Source organism: Eschrichtius robustus, chromosome 16 (assembly GCF_028021215.1).
Source record: "Eschrichtius robustus isolate mEscRob2 chromosome 16, mEscRob2.pri, whole genome shotgun sequence".
Taxonomy (NCBI): Eukaryota; Metazoa; Chordata; class Mammalia; order Artiodactyla; family Eschrichtiidae; genus Eschrichtius; species Eschrichtius robustus.
In genome coordinates, this window is record NC_090839.1 from 21,690,129 (window position 1) to 21,714,000 (window position 23,872).

Here is a 23,872-nt window from a genome sequence, read left to right on the forward strand (position 1 = left end):
TACTTATTTTAAAATCGAAGTATAGTTGATTTACAGTGTTGTGTTAATTACTGCTATACAACAAAATGATTCAGTTATACACATGTATACATTCTTTTTTAAAATATTCTTTTCCATTATGGTTTATCATAGGATATTGACTATAGTTCTCTGTGCTATACAGTAAAACCTTGTTGTTTATCCATTCTCTATATAAAAGCTTACATCTGCTAACCCTAACCTCCCACTCCATCCCTCCCCCAACCCCCTCCCCTTGGCAACCACCAGTCTGTTCTCTATGTCCATGATTCTGTTTCTGTTTCATAGATAACTTCATTTGTGTCATATTTTAGATTCCACATATAGGTGATATGATATAGTTTTTGTCTTTCTCTTTCTGACTTACTTCACTTAGTATGATAATCTCTAGTTGCATCCCCTCCTCAAAATTTAAAACTCCATTTGAGAACAAAAGAAAGTCAAAACTGTAAGTTCAAACAAGATTGGAAAACAAAGATGAAAACACTATGTGTCTAAAGCAATGAGATACAGCTAAAACCATTATGAGAGGGACTTCCCTTGTGGCCCAGTGCATAAGAATCTGCCTGCCAATGCAGGGGTCATGGGTTCGATCCCTGGTCTGGAAGATCCCACATGCCACAGAGCAACTAAGCCCGTGTGCCACAACTACTGAGCCTACGCTCTAGAGCCCTCGAGCCGCAGCTACTGAGGCCCGTGCGCCTAGAGCCGGTGCTCTGCAACAACAGAAGCCACCGCAATGAGAAGCCCATGCACTGGAACAAAGAGTAGCCCCCGCTCGCTGCAACTAGAGAAAGCCCGCGCACAGCAATGGAGACACAACGCAGCCAAAAATAAATAAAATTAAAAAAAAAAAATTATGAGAGGGAAATTTCTTCTTAAACACTTATATGTCTGAAAAAGAAAAAAGAAAGACAAATATAAATGAATCAAGCATTCAAAGCTGGAAGATACAAAATGAGCAACAAAATACATCTAAGGAAAGAAGGGCAGAATGAAGACAAGCAGAAATTAATGAATTAAAGTACGAAACAAAGGTAGAATTGGTAAATGGAAGAGCTGATTCATTGTGGAAAAAATCCCTACACAGTAAAATAGAGAAGCCACTAGCCAGCCTAATCAAGAGGAAAAAGACCACATATAGAGAACACATAATTAGGATGAGAAATGAAAGACACGCATGATAAGAGAACATTTTAATATGTATTTTTTAATTACATAAATAATGCATGGATACAGAGGCATTAGAAATAAAAGTCAAAGAAGAAGAAAAAAATAGAGTAAAAAGTTAAAGTCAGCTCAGGCTGCCAGAACAAAATACCACAGACTGGGTGGCTTAAACAACAGAAATTTATTTTCTTATAGTTCTGGAGGCTGGAAGTCCAAAATCAAGGTGCCCACACGGTTGGTTTCCTCTGAGGCCTCTCTCCTTGGGGTGCAGACAGTTCCGAGGCTAACCATTCTTTACACGTTTGCCCCTCTGTACATGAGCCTCTGGTGTCTCTTTGTGTGTCCAAGTTTCCTCTTCTTATAAGGATACCAGTCAGTTTGATTAGGGCCCAGCCTAATTTTAAGTTCATCACCACATTAAAAGGCCCCATCTCCAAATAGAGTCACATTCTTAGGTACAGGGTTGGGGTGGGGTTTCGGGCTTTAGTATATGAATTTTGCAGGACACAGTTCAGCCCATAACACCCTCTCTCCCTTTTCCCCCCTCAAGTTCCACGTCTCTCCCAGAAGTAATATGATTAACCCCATGACATTTGTGGGGCCCAGGACAAGAGTCAAACCAAGGCCCACATACCATATATCTACATATTTTTTGTAAATCCAGCTAACAAACTGTTAAATAGAAACATTCTATCCTCCTACCTGGACAAATATACCTTCATATTGACCTGAGAAACCACGTTTGGATTTAGAATTCCTGGACTCTCCAGAGTTTCTTCCTAGAATGTGGTGTAGGGCCTCCCTTCTCCTCCCTTGCCCGGCTCCGTCTACACCACCAGGGCCTCATGCATACATAGATGGAGACTCTAACCTGCACATCCAGGTTTCTCCACACACCCCTCAAGCAGGACCTAGCAGTGGTCACAGCAGTGGTACACTCCATCCTCAGGAAGACATACCTGAGGCAAGGTCCCCACAGACTCTGGAAGGAATGCTGGGGTCCCAGGAATAGGAAGGCTGGTCTAGAAGGAAGGTTCAGACTCTAGATGGGCATGTCCTCTGTGGATGTGGTGCGTCTGGAAGGAGGATGAGCAGCCCCTCTAAAGAGCAAGCCCAAGGGAGACGTCCCTCTTGCTCGGGTCTAAGGGGAATACTGCTACAACTAGATATTAGTGAGTATCTTTTTAGACCATTTTACATCCATTTAATGTATAAAAAGGAGATTCTAATTCCAAAATAAAAGCTTATTTTAAAAAATGGATTCTTTCTTTTTCTGAGACTTGCTTTCTTTCCCCATTCTATCTTGTAGATCTTTCCATGTCAGCATATATAGATCTACTTTATTCTCTTTAATTGTTGCATGATATTATACAGTATAAAGGTAAGGAGGAAATTATGAAGGCCCATTTAACACAATGCAATGTTAATCCTCTTGAAAATTTGGATGATTTAAAACCAAAATAAATTTAAAAAATAAAAATTCCCAAGACAGGCTTAAGAAGAAATAGAAAACCTGAACAGACTAATAACTTTGGAAGTAGCTGAGAAAGTTGTCCAAGACAACCCCATGGTTTCTTTCAAATCTACAAGTGACAGGTAATTCCAAAGCTCACCAAACCCTTCCAGAGCAAAAAGAAAGAAGGAAACTGCCCAGTGATTTTTTTTGGAAGGGTATTAATATTGATACGGATTGTATTGTGTCCTCTCCCCAAATTCATATGTTGAAGCCCTAACACCCAATGTGATGGTATTGGGAAGTGGGGCCTTCCAACTGGGAGGTGGTTAGGTTTGGATGAGGTCATGAGGATGGAGCCCTCATGATGGGATTAGTGTCCTTATAAAAAGTGTCCTGAGAGACATCTCCCTTTCTCTTTGCTATGTTAAGACAGCCAGAAGATGACCATCTGTAAGCCAGGAATTAGACCCTAACCAGGAAGCAAATTGGTGGGACTTTGATCTTAGACTTCTCAGCCTCCAGAACTGTGAGACATAAGTTTCTGTTGTTAAAGCCACCCCAGTGTTTTGTTATAGCAGCCTGAGTTGACTAAGATAAATATCGAAACCTGACAAAGCAACAAAAAGAAATTCACAGACTAATTTAATCTATGAATATTGAAGCAGAACTTCTTCATGAAAGACTAAGAGGTAGAATCTAGTAATATAGTTAAAGAATAAAAAACTATAGTCAAGGGACTTCCCTGGTGGCACAGTGGTTAAGAATCCTCCTGCCAATGCAGGGGACACGGGTTCGAGCCCTGGTCCGGGAAGATCCCACATGCCGTGGAGCAACTAAGCCCATGAGCCACAACTACTGAGCCTGCATGCTCCAACTACTGAAGCCCACGCACCTAGAGCCTGTGCTCTGCAACAAGAGAAGCAACCGCAATGAGAAACCCGCCCACTGCAAGGAAGAGTAGCCCCTGCTCGCCACAACTAAAGAAAGCCCGCACGCAGCAATGAAGACCCAACACAGCCAAAAAAAAAAAAAAAGCATACTTGGAACAGCTGTGCTTATTTTGCAAACTCAGTGAGAAGCTGACTTTTGCATAACTAATTAAAAACCCATTGGTGGGACTTCCCTGGTGGTCCAGTGGCTAAGACTCTGCACTCCCAATGCAGGGGGCCTGGGTTCAATCCCTGGTCAGGGAACTAGATCCCACATGCCTTGAATAAGAGTTCGCATGCCGCAACTAAAGATCCCGCATGCCACAATGAAGATCAAAGACCCCGTGTGCTGCAACTAAGACCCGGCACAGTCAAATAAATAAATAAATGTTTAAAAAATAAAAATCCACTGGTATTTTTATCTCAGCAAAAAGCCTCCCACTCTTGTGAGGTTGACATTAGGTGCCCATTTTATGGATGGGGGAAGGAAGCATGGAGAAGATAAGTGTGTTAGTTTCCTAGGGCTGCTGCTAAAAAGTACCACAAACTGGGTGGCTTAAAACAACAGAAATTTATTGTCTCACAGTTCTGGAGTCCAGAATTCTGAAATCAAGATATCCATGGGGCAATGCTTCCTCAGAGATTCTGGGTAGAATCCTTCTTTACCTCTTCTTAGCTTCTGGTAGCCTCAAGCATTTTTTGACTTGAAACTGCATGTCTGATCTCTGCCTCTGTCATCATCTTGTCTCTCTGTGGGTGTCTGTCTCTATGTCCAAATTTATAAGGACACCAGTCATATTGGGTTAGGGACCACCTGAATGACCTCATTTTAACTTGATTATCTCTATCAAGATCCTATTTCCAAATAAAGTCACATTTTGAAGTACTGGAGGTTAGGACTTCATCGTATCTGTTTTGGAGGACACAATTCAACACATAACGGTAAGTAATTTTGAATCATGGAGTATTAGATCTAAAAGGGACTTTTTCTATGAAGCCACCCCACTCTATACTCCCTCTCTGCATGACCTTAACCACGCCCAGGCTCTCCTAAAATGGAAAGTCACCAAGGAAATTCACCAAAATATTAACTATGCTAATCCCTGCAACACTTGATGACCCTTTAAAATGTAGGTCTTTCAGATCCTCTCTTGTTTCCTGCTGACCTGGGTTTACACCCTCCTGACTTAACATTTCATGGCTCATCTACCTCCCGAATACCCTCTGGAGCCCCAACAGAGGGCTTAGACCCGTCAGAAAGAGCGAGAACCGGGTGAGATATCCTTTGGGGAGCTCTGTGATCTGAACAGGAGTGATATGAAAGTCAAACGCAGGGGCACTGAGCATACGCAGCACAGCAGAGGCAATGATACGGAGACAATTAACAGCAGACTCTAAATTGGAGGAGCTATGTGAAAAGGGCCTGGGGCAGCCCATAGCTGGGGAAAAGATTGGAAAATTAGGTTAAGTGACAAGAGACTTCAAATCAAATCACCAGATACATATTAAGTGCCCAACTCAGTACTGCAATGAGGCATGGGTGATACAAAGACATATAATATCTGTTTCCTGCCCTCAAGGAAAGTATAATCTACTTACAGAGGTTAGACATAAGACTCAGGAGAAGTAAGATAACAAAATATTTAAATAGCAATTCACAGTGCCACACAATCATTTGCCAAGTGAACTGTAGAACTGATGACAAGCTTTTAGAATTCTGAATCAGGAGAGATTATCTGGTTATTTATGGTCTAGATAGGCTGCATATTTTCTTGCTGAGGGGAAACGAAGGGTTAACTGAGCAGGGCAAATCAGTGAAACTAAGAGCTGCTTTTTTACAGAGATCAATGAAATTGATAAACTTTTAGCTAGACTTAAAAAAAAAAGAAGATCCAAATAAAATCAGAAATGAAAGAGGAGACATTACAACTGACGACACGGAAATAAAAAGGATGATAAGAGACTACTATAAACAATATATGCCAACAAATTGGGTAAGCCAGAAGAAATGGAAGCATTCCTAGAAACGTACAACCAAGCAAGGTTGAATCATGAAGAAGTAGAAAATCTGAGCAGACCTGTAACTAGTAAGGAGATTGAATCAGTAATCAAAAATCTCCCCCAAAAGAAAAGCCCAGGACCAGATGGATTCACTGAGAATTCTACCAAACATTTAAAGAAGAATTAATGCCAATACCTCTCAAACTCTTCCAAAATACGAAAGAGGAGGGAATACTTCCAAACTCATTTTACAAGGTCATTGTTACCCGGATGTCAAAACCAAAGTCAGTACAAGAAAAGAAAACTACAGGCCAATATCTCTGATGACTATAGATGTAAAAATCCTCAACAAAATACTAGCAAATCAAATTCAACAGCACATTAAAATTATCATACAACACGACCAATTGGGATTTACCTGTGTGGGGCAAGGACGGTTCAACATATGCAAATTACACACCACATTAACAGAATGAAGGATAAAAATCACATGGTCATCTCAATAGATGCAGAAAAAGCATCTGACAAAATTCAACACCCTTTCATGATAAAAACACTCAACAAACTAGGAGAAGAAGGAAACGACCTCAACCTAACAAAGCCCATATGTGACAAGCCCACCACAAACATCATACTCATTAGTGAAACATTGAAAGCTTTTCCTCTAAGATTAGGAATAAGGCAAGGATGCCCACTATTATCACTTCTGTTCAACATAGTACTGGAAGTCCGTGACACAGAATGATTAGGGGATCCAGGCTGCTGGAGGCTCTGTCATCGTCAGTACATTTATCTCAAGTTACCTTGGGTGTCAAATCCGGATGGGGGAGGGGAGAGAAAGAGAGAGAGAGAGAATGAGACTCAAATAGGGGTGTTTATGGGCTACACCCAGAGTGGCACACATCACTTCTGCCCACATTCCACTTGCCAAAGCTCAGCTACATGGTCACATCTAACTGCAAGGGAGGCTGGGAAACAGCTGTGAGCCCAGGAAGAAAGAGAAATGGTTTTGTGACTAGCTATCTAGTCAGACTCTTTCATACCTGCTCTTTTTCAGGTGAGGGAACTTAGGCTCAGAGAGGTGCTAGGTCACAGTGAGTAGAGAAATTGAGAGACCCCAGCTATATATAGCTGATGGAGCAAAAAACAAATGTGCGAACGTAGTATCTGAAATTATAAACTGACCAACAGAGAAGCCAAAAATATGAAGTTACATAACTATTTTGAGAGAGGGACTGTAAGTGGGGCGGGTTAATGAAGTCAGTAATTTTGTTTAATATTGGTAAATAAAAAGAGAGAGAGAGAGAGAGAGAGAGAAATAGGAACATTACTTAATATTTGGAGGTATCCAGAACTAAAAACAGAAACGTTTAAGGAATTAAAAGTTGTTCCCTCTGAGACCATTGCTGCTTATTATGGACCCTTTTGTACATTGATGTTTTTGTTCTTTTGTTTAGTTTAATTTTTATTTTATATTGGAGTATAGTTGATTTACAATGTTGTGTTAATTTCAAGTGTACAGCAAAGTGCTTCAGTTATACATATGCATATATCCATTCTTTTTCAGATTCTTTTCTCATATAGGTTATTAGAGAATATTTTTTAAAAATATTTATTTATTTATTTGGCTGTGCCGGGTCTCAGTTGATGCATGCGGGATCTTCGTTGCCACGTGCGGGATCTTTAGTTGTGGCATGCGGACTTCTTAGTTGCGGCATGTGGGATCTAGTTCCCTGACCAGGGATCAAACCGGGGCCCCCTGCATTGGGGGCGGGGAGCCCTAGCTGCTGGATCACCAGGGAAGTCCTTATTACAGAATACTGAGTAGAGTTCCCTGTGCTACACAGTAGGTCCTTGTTGATTATCCATTTTGTACATTGATTTTTTTTAAAGCATGTGCCTAAATTTGCTTTGATTGACATCTTAAAATTTTTATTTTTAAAAAGAAATATTTGCTTTTGTAAAAAATATCCAAACTACAAAATGGCACAACAAGGAAAATGAAAACTTCCCAACCTAATGAACCCTTTATTTCCACTATTCAGAGGTAACCTCTGTTTCCAGTAATGGGTAACCTCCTAGAAATTTCCTGTGTACATATAAGCATTCATATGTCTATATCATCTTAAATAAAAGGAGATGATACTGTACCTACTGTTCTATAGCTTAGGCTTTCTACTTAATTACGCCTTGACGTCTCTTCATGTCTGCATATATAGTCATTCTTCTCAATGACTGCATAGTATTCCTTTGTGTGGATGCAGCATAATTTATCTGTTAGTCTTTATCTAGGACCACAGGGGTTGCCTTCAGTTTTTGTTTTGTAGGGTTTGGTTATTGTTTTGCTATCACAAACAATGTCACAATAAACAGCCCACACAGCTCTGGTATAGTAGATGAATAAACCCAGAAAAATCGAACTTTGTTTATGGGGAGCCTACATAATAAAAGACACTATAAGAAGTCTCATAAATACAGACAGACTCATTTTGTGTATACTTCTTTGAATACATGCAGAAAAGTGTACAAATAATAAGTGTGCAGATAGATTGATGTTCACAAAGTGAACTCACCCATGTAACCAGCACACAGATCAAGAAGTAGAACACTATCAAACCCCCTTAGGAGCTCCTCGTGTCCTTTTCTGGTCAGTCCTCCTCCCAGGCAGCATGGGCACTCTCCTGACTTTTGCTTCCAGGAATTAGACTCGCCTGCTTTTGAACTTTGTGTCAATGGACTCATACAGCAGGTACTCTTTTGTGTCAGGTTTCTTTAACTCGGCATTCTGTTTGTGGGAGGTATCCATGTTACTATATGCAGCTGAAGTTCTTTTGTGCTCATTGCTGCTTAATATTCTGTTGTGCGAATATTCCACCACGTATCCATCCACTACTGATGGACATTTGGGTTATTTTCAGTTGGGGGTTATGATGAAGAGTGTATATGAACACACCAGTATGTGTCTTTGGTGAACATAGGTGGGCATTTCAGTTGGGTGTCTGATTGCTGGGTGATGGGGCACATCCATGTTCAACTGTAGCAGATCCTTCCAATGGCTGTACCAATTTACATTCCCACCAGCAGTGGACAAGTGTTCCAGTTACTCCACATTCTTGATAACACCCGGATTTTGTCAGGGGGAGTTCTTAGAGAGGCACTCTTGATTGAACCGCAGGTCCTAGAAAGCTAGCTGGGGGTGGAGGGGTAGGGCTGAAAGAAAGCTGGGCTTGATTGGGCCTGGGGGATGCCAGTGATGGCTCTGGGACTAGCCCTGCACCCCAAGATGAGATGGCAGTGGTGAGAGCATCCTTTAAAAACAGCCTACCTGTCCCTGGGGTTTGTGATGATAGGTCTGCACTAAGGGCCCCATGAGATCACTTGAGGTGGGAGGAAAGCCTTCTCTAAGGGATGGAGAGAATCCAGCTCTGGGTTCTTTAGTGGCCATAAAGCAGCCATCTATTCTGCTGTGTTTTAATCCTCTGTGGGCTGGGAGAAGCAGGCCCACGTAGATGTGCTGTGAGGGAAGTTATGTACCAGACTCCAAGGGAAATCCTCAGGACACCTTGACAGATTCCTTTGTCACAGGAGCCAGGTGCAGCCCCCTAATCCAGTCAGCTGGAGGTGAATGTCAAGCCTATAGTTATGGGAAAGGTCGGAATCTCAGAAGAGAGGTCTGGACCAAAGGCATATACTCGGGGCTCATGGCAACCACTGATGGTCTTCAAATCTTTGGAGACTGAAAGCTCCTTCTTGCTTATATTAACCAGAGTGGATTCTGAAGTTTGCAGTTAGGGATCCTGACCAGTACAGGACTTGTAGCACCAAAAAGAGCAGAGCTGGGGATGAGTCAGTGGGCCAGGAGATGGGGGCCCTCCAGGCTTGGTCAGACCACAGAGAACAGATATCAGTGTCACTGGCCTCGTGCTCTGTGTCTGAGGCCAGCAGTGTTTCGGAGCCGGAGAATACAAGACCCCTTGTGAAGTTAGAGGTAGCACAGTCACAAGACCACCCTCACTTCTGATATCCATTGCAAGTTTGAGGGTCCCCAAGACCACCCATAAGTTCTATAATTGGCTAAAAGGACTCTAGAACTCACGGAAATCTGTTACACTCCTGGTTACAGATTGTTAAAGGGAAAGGATACCAATTAAAGTCAGCCAGTGGAAGAGGGGCAGAGAACAGAATCCAGGAAAGTTCCAAATACCGAGCTTCCAGTTGTCCTTTCCCTGTGGATCCGTGGATGGCCTTACTTTCTTAGCAACACAGTGTGACAATATGCACGGTGTTGCCATCTGGGGAAGCTCACCCAAGCCTTGGTGTCCAGTCTTTACTGGGGCTCCATCTGTAGACATGGTTGATCACCCAAGTGGTTGACCCCCATCTGCAGCCCCTTTGGAGGTCCAGATGGTACCACGTCACCCAAAGCCCCCACCATAGATCACACCGTTAACTGTCGGGCATGTCCAGTGCCCCCAGCTAGACAAGACACTCTGATCAGGCAGGACTTCCCAAGGGCCTAGAGATGACTTCTCAGGGGCTGAGGGCAAAGACCAGCCCCCTCTCTGAGCCAAGCTGAATTCTTTACTACATAACCCTCCCCCACGCCACTGCCGTGATACCACATGAGCCCCCTCCCCTGTATACTCAGGAGGAGGCGGGAGGGTGAAAGAGGAGCGACTGAGAGCAAATACCCCATCGCTAAATTGATGGAAGGGTCTCTTTAAATGATTGGATTCCATTTCTGGATATTTATTTCACAGATGTACCTGCTCCTATGTTTGTATGGATGCATGAATAAGAAATGATGTATGGGTAAAGTTTTTCAAATATGCAGAGGAGACCAACCCACAGCTTTTCCAGGCAATGTGGCAAACAGTCTCATATCACAACCAGAATTTTGAGTTGGTGAACTCCTACCCCATTGTACAGCCACACACGGTCCCCGCCCATCTTACCAGTCAGCGCACGCCAACCTGAGTTCTACTTGCTGGCACTTGCGTTTCTTTGCCTGAGAGGTTTCTACAGCTGCTAGAGCCCGCCCTGCCCAGAGTAGAAGAACCAAAGAACTAATGTCCCCAGGAGCTCCCCTCAAACAGTGGCTGATGGGAGATGATGTACAAGCATCCCGGCAATCTTAGCCCTTGTGTGGACACTCTGAGTGTTCTACACTGGCTCCCAGAGTTTCCCGAGTGGGATTAAGGTGGTAATTGGTTTGATCATGAACACTTTAAAGGCTGCCTTCCCTTCCCCATCACATTTTCTCTCCTCTACTGGCTATTTCCCTGGGATCCTCTTCCCAGTAAACTACTTGTACCCACCTCCTTGTTTCAGAGTCTGCTTCTGGGGAGCCCAAAGGAAGGCAGGTGATAATCGCATCAGCTGTTTACCAGGACCTGGTTATGCCCTATCCTCCCCTCACCCCCAGAAGCTGGACGTGAACCCACTGAGTCCCTAGTCACCCTGCAAGGAGGTATTCCCAGCAAATTTGACAAGGGAGGACACTTAGGCTTTAGAGAGGCCTTTCCCAGAGGCCCAAAGCAAGTAAGTTGGAATCAAGACTGGCTCTTTCCATGGTGAGGCAACGTTTTGAAAAACAGACATAGGAACTGGGTCTGTGCTGCCTCTAGTTCCCCTGTGCTGACCAACTCAGTGCCTGCAAACAAGAGGATGCTCAGTAAGCATGTCCAGTCAATAAATATTGAATCCCCACTAGGGTTAAATAAATCCTTTTACATGGGTTACCTAATATCATCATTATAAGAGTCCTAGGACATGGCTACTATTATTACCATCCTTATTTTATAGGATAAAGTGGGGGAAAGGGGGAAAGGGACCAGTCCGAGGCCACGTGGCCAGTGCTGGATGAAGCCGAGCCCTTCACAGTCCATCACAGGATGGATGATGGTGGCGGACAAGTGAACAAAAGGGACGCGGCGAAGCCACGGCTCACCCTGCCTCCAGCTGGGGGACAGTGCATCGTCCCATCTTGGAATGCATCTCTGTCACACACAGGGTAAATGGGTCTATTCCCTGTGAATTATCTGCTAGCTGGCAGCTCCATCCATCCGCTCATTAACACAATTAAGAAAGCATCCAATGAGCCTTCTGATTCCCAGTCCCCGGGGGCCCAACCACATAACTTGGAAATGACTGTTTGGTAAAGTCTGATCAAAGGCTGGTTGTTCAGTAATTAGAAATCACGGCCTCTTCCTCCAGGCTTGGGGCTCATAAACAACAGTTGGATGAGTTTTTTATGCGGGTCGGACCCAAAACCTAGACAGATCCATTTCCTCCTAATTTACACCCGTTTCAATGGGGAGAGCAGCAGGAGGCTGAGTTTTTGCTCCCGGAGACCCGCTGGCTCCTGTGTCTGCAGCAGACACAGAGGGAGGGAGAGAGGGAGCATGTACTGAAATGAGCCCATGAACTACCCATGAACTGCCCCCAAACTGAGATGGACAATTGTCTTAGAGAGCCAGCGTCAGCACCAGGTCCAGGGCTGAGCAGGGAGTGGAATCCCACGTTCTCTCATTGAGGTTCCCACAGCAGCAGTGCTGAGAAATGAGAATGTGGTCAGAGTTCATCCTTGAAGACCACAGATGGAGCTGACCATCCAAGGACCCCTTAAGTAAGAGAGGGTTGGCAGTAGGGAGGTTCAGCTAGAGTACCAGATGGTTCCTTCATTGAGCCATTCAATAAATATTTATTGAGGACCTACTAAGTGCAAGCACTCTGCTAGGCACAGGGATCCGATGGTGAATAAAAAAGACAGTGCCTGCCCTTAAAGATAGTACAGGCTAGTGGGGGAGGACGGTCCGTCCTGGTGGGAAAGTAAAGTCCAGAGTTAGAGGGGGTGTGGGTGTATGTGCTGAAAAGGAGGAGTGTGGGGACCGAGGCCAGGCCCCCAGAGCTGATAACAGAAATGGTCTTCATCCTCCCAGAATCTCCAGGAATATGCTGCACATCTGGAAATGCAACTTGGCAATCCAGCTGTGGCCCCCAAGCCCTGTCTTTCGCCCTGTCCTCAAACTCTCAGGTACCGGACGTTGGTGCCCAAAAACAGGAAGTCCTAGGAGAGACAAGACAGGACAGGATGGTAAAAGCATCCTCTACTCCAGAAAGATGCATCTCTGATTTAAAGGGAGGCCCACGTCTGGGGAAGCACAAGCTCTGCCAGAAACCAGGTCAGTGCATAAATCGAGCGTGTGCCTCTGTCACCAAGGTCTCCATAAAGCACAGCTTTTGCCAGCTACCTTCTCTAAGGTGGCAATTTATCTGTCATTTCCCAAGCTGCTGCTTCCTGGCAGACCTCATAAATGTCCCCTGTGTCACCTAAATTCTCTCTCCTTGGTGAACAAGACAAAACTGTGAGCTGCTGGGGTTTATTCTCCTACTTCCTCGTAAGTTTCCATCACCAAAGGGGTGGGAATTCTGAACTCAGAGCAAAATCCAATTCTTTCCCACAGCAACCCATCCCCTGCCTTTGGGGGTCAAACACATGGGCAGAGTTGACCTCAACATTTTAATGAATATGATAGTATATACAGTTGACCATTGAACAACTGCAGGGTTAGGGGCGCCGATGGGTGGAAAAATCCATGTATAATTTACAGTCAGCCCTCCATATCCGCGGTTCCTCGCGGCCGCAGTTCCTCATACACAGATTCAACCAACTGCGGAGATGGTGTAGTACCATAGTATTGTATTTACTATTGAAAAAACTCTGTGTATACACGGACATGGGGCCATTCCAACCTGTGTTGTTCAAGGGTCAATCTAACAAATCTTCTAATGACTTCCATTGTGCCCAACTGAGCTAGAAGCTCTAATCTTCACAACTGCCCAGTGAGGTTTGGGCTACACCCCACTTTACACAGGAGAAAACTGAGGCCAGCTGCATGAATTGTCAATCAGTCCTTGCTTTGAACAGTGATCTGTCTCACTCCTTATAAACTCTCAACAATAGTTGGGTGTTGAGTATCTCTGGACGCAAAAGGGCTCTGGATATTTGTTTTCAAATGTCTCAGCTGATCCCTGTTTCAATGTCCCTGACCACTCTGCTGCCTGGCCCTCTCTTTAGTAGCTGTTGTTTGCTGGATGTTGACTAGGTACCAGGCACAAAGCAGCATCTCCCTTAATGCTCACAAGCCTGCCAACCCAGTCATCCCACCTTACGGATGTTCTTCTAGAAAGGTAACCTGAACCGTGGGGCACAGATGGCGCATAAAATGCTTGATCAGAAGAGTGGAGAGTCTGGTGAAGAATCAGACATACTCCTTGGTATTCAAATAGTTAAGTAAATTATGGTCCCTTGCATGCTTGGGACAGAACTTAACATTGGTGGGGGGGAAGGGAGACTAGACTGCAACCAAAAGAAAAGAAAGAAAACAGGTCTGAGTGCTAGCAAGGCAACTATTCAGAACAAGAAAACAATTTCAAAAAATGCTTAGAGGAGACAAAAGGCTGGAAGGAAGTATACCAGAAGTCAAGCTATGAGTGTGGTGGGGCAATGGGTCTATGAGGGACGGCACAGCAAACATGTATCTATTAATACATCAAAGCTCTTCCACTTAAGAAATTAGAAGAAATTTTATTTTACTTAATTAATTAATTAATTTTGGCCTCACCACACGGCTTGTGGGATCTCAGTTCCCAGACCAGGTATTGAACCCGGGCCCTCAGCAGTGAAAGTGCCGAGTCCTAACCACTGGGCCACCAGGGGATTCCCAAGAAATTAGAAGAAATTTTAAAAACTTACAAATGGCTTTCAGAACCTGAGCTGTTGGCATGGCTAGGATTGCTGTATTTTTACAACAAGCTGGTCTTGAGGTTCTCCCAGGTCACCCACGGTCGGGGGGCAGGGGGGCAGGGGGTGGAAAGTTGTGACACAGGTTGTGTCAAATCCCTCCTGCCCCCATAGAGGTGCCACTTCTAAAGGACACGTGGACGGCTTCATGGCATCCAGCTGACCCTGAACCATCCCACCCCCGTTGAGGCTTTCCCAGCTGCAGGGTTAGGCTGGGTCCCACCCACTGGGTTATAGCCTGCAAACCTGGAAAGCTAACCAACCCCCCTCCCCAATTCCTCAGAACCCCGCTGAACCCACTGACCTTGTGGATCTGGAGAACAGGGTCATAGAGCTGAATACGCTTTAGCAGAGGGAGGGGGAAGCCTTCTGTCAACTTCTCTGGAGGTTGAGGCAGAACATCAAGAGAGATTTGTTAATACATAATTACAGAGAAAATTTTACACCAAAAAGTTCCTCTCTGCAAACTCTATACACAGTATATTCCCATTTAATTATCACCAAAGATTGGGATTATTATTCCCATGTTACAGATAAGGAAATTGAGGCACAGAGTGGCCAAGTAACCTGTCCTAGGTTACATAGCTAGAAAGTGGAAGAACTGGGATTTGATGCCAGGCAGACTGACAGGGGAGCCTGAGCCCTCAGCCATGGTGCTCTGTGGAGACAGTGGCAGGGGTGGGGCAGCGTCTACTCATGATAAGAATCCAGTGGGCATTTGCTCTCTGCCCCCCACCTGCATCCTGCTTTCTACTGTAGCCAAATGAAGCAGGGTCTCATGGAAAGAGGGTTTAGGTCTTTAAGCTTTATTTTTTGACCAAGGAGATGGCAACTAACTGGGGAATGTGATTTTAGAGGTGGGCTGCCTTGTACCCTGTATATTAACTTGGTTCTCAGTCTCACCTGTCACTTCAGGGTGTGTGTGGGCACTTCTGTGAGCCCCTCTTTCTCTCTTAGGAGGAGGTTTACTGTGTTCCAAAAACTGCCCCTATTCTCAACCCTCCTTAGAGGCCTGGAATGAGGTGAGGCCAACTTTAACACTCCCATCTCACAGACAGGCCACCGAAGCTCAGAGAAGATAAGTGACTCGCCCAAGGTCACACAGCCTGCAGGAGAGCCCTGGTCCCAGCTTTCTTTCCCCCAAAGAGCAGTGTCCACTCTTGACTTGGAAAAATCCATAGTGATAACTTACCATTGACCTTGGGGTAGAGGGTGTTGAGAAGGTAGTAATTGAGCAGTGCCTCCAACAGCTCCACCTGGTGGAGAATAGGAGAGGTACACCATAACCACATGTACCATCTTGCCCACCAACAAACCTCCACAGAGGCCACCCCGTGGGTGGGGTGGTTTTGTATGTGCTGACATGACAAAAGGCTTGAACAAAAGCAAATTTCAGGTAGATACCTACATCATGCTACTACTTTATAAAACTATTTTGAGATGCACATTTATATGTGTACGAAGGGATAGAAAAATTTGGAAGACTACACGCCCAACTATCTATCCTCCAGGAAGAACATCAAGGTTTGGCTTAGCCTTATCTTTAGTATTTAATTTGTCTTTTTACAGTGGAAATGTTTTCCCAAGTTACTTATATAATAAAACAGATTTTTAAGTCAAAACAAAAATTATGAAACCCAACTTTTAACACTCACAATGTGCCAGGTATAGGGCTCAGAGCATTACATCTACACCTGATTCAATCTTCAGTATAACACTTCGAAGTTAATATTAATGTCCCCATTTCACAGATAAGAAAACTGAGGCCCACAGAATGAAAGTGACTTGCTAGAAATCGGGCAGCAGGGTCTGAATTTGAATCCAGATTTATCTGATTCTACAGGTCTTATTTTTTACAGTCGCTGTTCTGAAAACATGATAGGATGTGTTTTTGTGACTCTTTACATATGAATAATTTACTTCATAGAACATTTTTACATGCCATGCACAGATACAATATTAGTGTGTCATTATTCACTTTAGCCTTCGTTCTCTGAATGGAGTCATCCTTCAGGGTCCCTGTGGGCAATGTTTCTCCCCACACTTGATGTATTTTTTCCACTTCTACTTGAGGGAAAGTCTGGGAAGTGGAGGGCCGGTAAAGTGTGGTCAGAGGGAACCAGTATCCATAGGATGGTAAAAAGGAAGCCAACTACTATAGATTAAAGTCTTTCCATCTCCTCCTTGGCTTGTGAGCAGCTGCCATCACCCCACCTTCCCTTTTTTCAGAAATCTCTCCTTGATTGTTTCAGCCCACATAAAACTTCCCATTCTTTTTCCTCCTTTAATATGGCACCATTTATTTCACCACTTTTTCCTCTTTGTGGAAATCATCTCTTGGTTTTGGCTGCCCAGCACTCAATTCCTTTTGTTTTAATAATAGTCCCTATTTTCTCCTGGGGAACACTCCTCAGTCCACGTGGTTTGGGACTGCAAATCCTGGCTCTGGGAGTGTAGATTAAACCCATGCTCAGCCAACTGACCTTGTCCAATTTCCGACCACGTGATTGGCTAAAGAATGGGCACATGACTAAGATTAATCCAACGAGGGCTTTTTTTTTTTTTTTTTTTTTTTGTGGGTTAAAAAAAAAGAAACTACAGGAAATTTGTGAGTTTTCCACCAGTGGGAAGAACCTGCCTGAGAATGAAGCCAACACAGATGAAAGCAGAATGGAGAGATAGAGAGTCTTTTTTTTTTGGAATATATTCTTTTTTTCTTTTTAAAAAATTGAATGAAAGATTCTTTAAATTCTGTAGTGCTCTACAATTTTCAAAAGTTTCACACACATGATTTTATACAATCCCATAATAACCGTTTTCCCCCTATCCCTATATCGCCCCTCTCCCCTTCCCTTGGAGAGAGATTCTTGGTGTACTAATTTGAACACCTGGATCCAGCTATGCCTGAAACCTCTAGCCTTAGCTTTTTTGGTTTTGTTTTTTGGTTATGATCCTATACATTCCTTCTGTTTGCTTAAGACACTTTTAGTTGGCTTTCTATTCTTTGCAGTTAAAAGAATTCTGTCCAATAGATGATTTAATTATATTGTCTTATATTGGGAGGTAACTCTTCCTCTGCCCTATGGTTCCTGTCCTCAAGAACTTCTATGCTTTTCTAGGGCAGAGAGTAACTCTTCTCCTTTTCTATTTTCTATTATAGGTGCCAAAGCATTGCTTAGTAAATACTCTAAATTAATTATTACCCTAATCATTTCATAAATAAAAACAATAATAACTTACATTGAATACTCCAACTTTAGATTCTTTCAGTTCCACTTGCATCCTATAACAAATCGGAGAAGATTCAGAGATGTGGGCATTACGTTCAAGGGAAACCTAAGCAATGCAGGGATCCCCAGAAAGGAGGAGACACCAGCTTGAGAAGGCACAGGGCCACTGGTGTGGTAGCAGTGAGAGTGAAAAAGATGATTGAGGAACCAAAAACAATGATACAACCTTATTGGGAAGACTTGCAGAGGGGAAGTGTGTAGCACAAAAGAACTCAGTCTCTATAATTTCAGGAAGTCAATATTGCTGATGTCTAAAATTCATAGATTAAGAAAAAGCAGTATTAGTAAATTCTTTAGAAATTTGGAAGTAATGGGGGTTAGGTGAAAAGGAAGTTTATGGAGGCAGATCCAGTTGGCCCAAGGAATTGGGCCAACTGGGGTAAAATTTAAGTTTCCTTCCCAAACCGTGGGCCCCTAACATTGACAGGGGGCTCTGGTTACATCCCACCTCCAGCTACAGGGAATCAGCTGCAGTGTCAGATGGAGCCTGGTTGAGCGCCCCCCATGTAAGTCACGAGGCTGACTTACTTTGCTGGCTTCAGGAATCCAGTGATCTTGCTGGTGTTGAAGGTCAACATGACAGACACATTAGTGGCCTGGTAATTCCAGTAGAAAGAAACAGGTCTAAATGAAGGAGGTTGTCATGTACAGAATGGATAACTATGAGGACTGGCTGTCTCCTCTAAGCCAACATCTCACTGAGTTAAAGCAGGAACTTGCCCACTAGATTAGACTCCCAGGAAGCTCATCATGGGTGCTCAATAAACATTTGAACTTGGACTTGAACATTTTTACTTGAAATTGCTGACTATGATAGCAATTAAACTTTGAACATACTACCAAGAGAATGTATAGAGGCCTATCCCTGGACATCTCTAAAGGGACCATTTCTAGCTATCTCAGGGCCAAGATTCAGCCCTAGTAAATAATAATAGTAATAATAATAGCTTATGTTTTAATTTAAAATATATTGGGGACACATAGTTTTTCAAGGCAGAAGTCTGGTGTGTTCCCCTTTGCCTGGCAAAGCAATAAAGCTATCCTTTTCTACTTTACCAAAATAATAAAAATAAAAATAGTAAATAATAAAATAAAATATATTGACAACAATTTTGTTAACAATAACAACAATATCAAATTGCAGATATAACATCTGGGAGCAATTACTCTTCTAGAAATTTGTCTTGCTGAGTTTCAAACCTGGAACAAGATAGCAAAGTTCTCCATCCTGTGAGCAGGACCCCCAAAAAACTCAGACTCCCTTCTCTGTTTGACAGGGTCCATTGAGAACGGAGACACAGCTCTCAATATTTAACCAAGAGGGAATTTCATACAGGGGATTGGTTATACAAATGATGGAATTGCTAAGAAGTTAAAAAAGAGTTGGAGAGGCAACTCAGAGATTAGCAGAGGTGGGAAGCTGCTTCCACCCCAGGACTGGAGGAACAGAGGGAGGAACTGGGGAGGCACCATGGAGGAGACACAGTCAGTGCCTGAGTCTCTGTCCAAGATAAAGAGAGAAGAAGAAATACTCTGGCTTCTGCCTTCCTCCCACTCTCCATTCTCCTGACAGTGTCTTCCATTGGCTGACCTAGCTGGAAGTCAGTGCAAGGAAGCCTGGGAAATGTAGTCTTCAGGGGCCAGATATAGATAACAGAGCAGAGCAACAGGTCAAAGATCCCCTATGCCTTCCTCCCCACAATAGCCCAGACTCACTTAGTTGGGCAAACATACATTAAGCAAATAAACCTGCAAACAGCTACATTGGTATCTTTACAATAAGTCCTATGAAGAAAAATAAAAGGGTGCCACAAGAAAAAAAGATGACAAGGGGCCTAAGGTAGATCAGGGGTAAGGGCAACCAAGAAAGGCCTATCTGAGGAAGTGATACTTAAGTTGAGATCTATCTTAAGGAATTAGCCAGCTGGGGAGTGGGGGAAAAAGCATGTAGGAAAAGAGAACAATGTTTGCCAAGCGTTTGAACCTTACCACACCAAGCCGGAAGACAGGCTCCTTGACGGAGTTGGGCAGGAGCACAAAGGCCTCAATCTCCAATTGGGCAGCTGAGGACAGATTCCCAGGGCTGAAGTTCAGGAATGGGGCAGAGACCACTGTGCCTTGGAGCTCTAAGTTCATGTTGGGGTACAGTCTGGCTAACTGAGGGCAGAATGAAGAAATTATGTCAAGAGAAGGAAACATGCAGGTTTGCTGGGAGAACCTTGAGGGAGTCAGATCAAGCTGAGAACACTTCTTGGTTGGTTTAATTTCCACAAAATGCTCTGTGCCTTTTTCTCTTGAAGGTATAACTGGACATCCTTCCACGTCAGACATATGGAGTCTGTGTCATTTATCTCATGGCTGCATTGTATTCCACTGTGCATGGGTACTGCAATTGATCTAACATTATTGCACATCAAGTTGTCTCCAAGGTTTTGCCATTTTAAAGACCACTCTCCTGTGTACCCTTGGCAATTATTTTGGGGGATACATTCCTAGACATGGAATTGCTGAGTCCAAGGGCAGGGATATTTTTAAAGCTTCTGCCAGTTACTGATTGCCAAACTGTCCTCCAGAAAGATTAGGCTGATTTTTTTTTCACTCCACACCCCTCCCTGGGCAATGGGTGAGAGCTAGTTTTTTCTCTATACCCCCATCACACTCAGGTAACTGCACATGCAAAGACCAGACACCAATGTTTTTGAAGCACAACACACCTAGATCCCACCATTTCAAAGAGCTGGCAATTTTCCTTTTAATTAGAATTTAATTCGGGGTCAAGACTGTTCCTTTTACGGGGGAAGTTGGTGGAGGAACGACAGTCCCATGAGCCTTTTGGTTATGCAAATATAAAATCTACATTCAGTTGTAAAAGGGAGATCTTTAGAAGGTTGAGGAGGTAAGCCACTTGACTAAGAAGGTGACCTGAGCTGCTTCTGTGTCAGGCTGATTATGATGTGAGCAGGAAGGGAGAGGGAGAGTTTCCTCCTCTTTCTGGGCAAAAGGGATGTTGGAACCAGGATGAAGCCAAGGTCCCTCTAAAGCTAGCGCCGACAACATGGTGGCAGGTTGGGCTTTTGTGGGGCTCTAGGGAGAGGAAGGGCCTGCTGTGAGGGTATGTCATGGAAGGACGTGACCCAGGTACTGCAGTATTTAAAGTTCAACCATTTTCCCACCGTTATAATTCCTCTCAGCCATCATCAAGCCCTCTGCAAGGAACTTTAAACACTACCACCTGTCTGAGCTGTGTCTTGGGGGGACTCAGGAGGTAGGGGAGAGGGGACAGGACAGGTGGATTTCCGTGGGATTAAATGAGATATTGAACATGAAGAGCTTAGTCCAGCAAAGACCAAGCTACAGGGTTATTCACTGCAACACTGATGTAGCAAAAGACTGGAAACAACGTAAATGTCCTTCCATGGGGGACTGATTTACCCAAACTGTGGTCCATCCATAATACAATGGCAGACTGGATTCCCAAGAAAACAAGAGTGAGGAAGCTCTTTATCTACCTACGTGGAATCATCGCCTGGTATACTAAGGGAAAAAGTAAGGTACAAAATGGAGTGTAAAATATACCTCCATTTTTGTACAAAAATGGAGGAAAGACATACATTTGTTCACCTATACATAGAATAGCCCCAGAAAGATGTGTACGATCTGATAATATTGATAGACTCGGGGTGTGAACTGGATGTTTAGGGGACAGGAGTGGATGGGACTTTCCACTCTGTAACCTTTTATGTCTTTTGAATCTTGAACAATGAGAATTTATTATCCATTCAAAAAATAATTTTTTAAAGCACCAAGAACAGTGCCTGACCCCTAGTACGCCCTCCGTAATTGCTTGCTGTTATTAATTAGGATACATTTTGTGGGACATGTCGGCATTCCTTGGTATTGTCAGAGATCAGCAGCAAAAGGCTGGGCAGCCTGTGGTCCCACGAGACACAGGGCTCAGGCCTCTGTTATCTGGGCCTTGAAGGGAAGGGAGTCCCCAAACCTGCAGCACCACGGCCTTCACTGGGGGCCCCGCTGCTGGCCTTCTGACTCTTGGTCAAGCTGAGAGGAGTGTGGAGGTTTTAAAGAAGACCCCTGAGGTATTGGGGGCTCAGCCTGCACCCTGAGGGCTGAGGGAAGCCTTACCCGGGGGAAGAAGGCGCGGAAGGACTTGGTGGTCAGTCGGATGTTAGAAGTAGGCGGAACCTGCGGCAAAGGGACACAAAGAAGTTTCAGGTGCTCCGGCCAGAGCCGAAGTTCTGAAGAGAGATGGGGAAGTGGGGGGATATTCAATAACGTAGCTTCTTGACGGCTCAGGGTTACCATGGCAATGGCGAGATGCCCGTTCTGCATTCACCATGGGCACACGAGTCCTTGGGATCCTGACTGCTCTCCTTGGGCCATAAGTGACATGCAGGACTCAATCAGAGGATCCACAAGGGTGAGATTTGCAATCATGCAGATCTAAGTTTGACTCTTGGCTTCGTGACTATGTGATCTCAGGTGAGTGCCTTTACCTCTCTGAGCCCCAACTTCCTCACCTATAAAATGGAGATAATTACAGTCCCCACTTGTTGGGTCACTGTGAGGGCTAAGTGAAATGGTGGGTACAAAGCATCTAGCCCAAGGCCTAGCACATAGTGAGCGCTCAATAAAACACAGCTACCGTGATCCCACCCACTGAAAGAAAGGACTGTACCACAGGTGGGAAGGGTGACTCAAACATGGCAATAGAAGCAAAAGGCCTGGGTGTGGGTGAGTCAAAGGACAAATGTCACTCCATCCATCACTGCTGGTCCTCAATTTATTGCCAGGGTAGGCTGGACCATCCAATTTGGACTGCATTGTGTTTCCCCCACCATCCGTACATTGCTCATGAGGCCTCAGCTTTTACAAAGAGCTACAAGGAACATCCATCTAAACCCCAGAAATATTAAAGAAACTGAAAGAAATATTAACCACGTGATCCACTCTAAAATTTAGTAACCTTTATACAAAGCCACATCTGAGACAGTTATTTTAGAGCTAAGTGCTCGGAAGACTTTGTCCCTCCTTTTTGCTGTGAATCACTAACTCATGTACCCTTTCCATTTTGGCTACAGGAAGCTCCTGCACAGATTCATGATTTTAAAAAAAATCAATTTTGGGGCCCAGTGTCTTTATAAAATTGTGCTTTACTTTTAACTTGGTCTTTATTTTCTATTCTATGTAACTTTATGCATTTATCAGTGTATCTATTGTCCTGCCTCATTCACTAAAATCTTTTTTTAAACCTCCACAGACCATCAGGATGAAAGAAAGTATGAATTAGAATAACAGATCGAGTCTGGAGGGAAAAGTAAAAGACAGACAAGCAAGCCACAAAGTCTTCCACAATTGTTCTAAGGAGAAAGAACTTTTGAGCTTTCTGGCAGCCAAAGTGAAAAGGGAAATCGTACTAACTTATATTTTCCTGCTCTTGATCTTTCTTCTTAGTCATAATTTACTGTTTCACCGATGTAAATGCGTGGAAAGGAAAGAAGGAAGGAGACAGTGTCGTTTGTGGGAGCTATTGTGCTACGATACTCACCATGTCATCTGTGATGGAAAAATTCAGGTATCCCACTTTGTGATAAACTAGGCTGGCGGTGTTGAAGGCATAATTAGAGATGGCAAAGTAGACCATTCGGCTGTGTTCCTCAGGAAGGCTCATGACAGGAGCAAGGAAGGCAACCGGGGAGCGGTGATCACGGCTAAAAATTTCCCCCTGGAGAGAGAGATAGAATCCATTTGAACTTTTCTAAGTCTATCCCAGGGCTGGACACCTGAGCTAGGTAGTTGCCTATAGAGTCTGATGAGGGAACATGGACGGGAGGCACTGCCTGAAACGCCACCATTAAATAAGTTTTCCTTGGAATCTAAAAAAAAGGGTACAAATGAGCTTATTTACAAAACAGAAGTACAGTCACAGATGTAGGAAACAAACTTATGGTTACCAGTGGATAAGGGGGGGAGGGATAAATTGGGAGATTGGGACTGACATATACACACTACTATATATAAAATAGATAACTAATAAGAACCTGCTGTATAGCACAGGGAACTCTACTCAATGCTCTGTAATGACCTATATGGGAAAAGAATTTTTTTTAAAAAAAAGAGAGAATTAAAAAAAAAAAAGTTATACATATAACATCAGTGAGGATATATGTATATGTGTAACCGA

The 23,872-nt window shown here is 43.8% G+C and overlaps 1 protein-coding gene across 1 annotated transcript in view; it reads right to left on the reverse strand.

Moving 5' to 3' along the window:
* Window positions 1-12,261: 12,261 nt before the first annotated feature.
* Window positions 12,262-23,872, reverse strand: part of LBP (lipopolysaccharide binding protein) — a 27,541-nt gene continuing 15,930 nt past the window's right edge. Inside the window, exons 8-15 of the mRNA XM_068565618.1 lie at window positions 23,237-23,413; window positions 21,814-21,873; window positions 19,660-19,827; window positions 18,199-18,266; window positions 17,621-17,663; window positions 15,573-15,636; window positions 14,685-14,761; window positions 12,262-12,643 (exon numbers count right to left, since the gene is read on the reverse strand). Of these exons, the coding sequence (XP_068421719.1) occupies window positions 12,599-12,643; window positions 14,685-14,761; window positions 15,573-15,636; window positions 17,621-17,663; window positions 18,199-18,266; window positions 19,660-19,827; window positions 21,814-21,873; window positions 23,237-23,413 (702 nt within the window). The 3' untranslated portion in view covers window positions 12,262-12,598. The remainder of the gene's footprint in view (window positions 12,644-14,684; window positions 14,762-15,572; window positions 15,637-17,620; window positions 17,664-18,198; window positions 18,267-19,659; window positions 19,828-21,813; window positions 21,874-23,236; window positions 23,414-23,872) is intronic.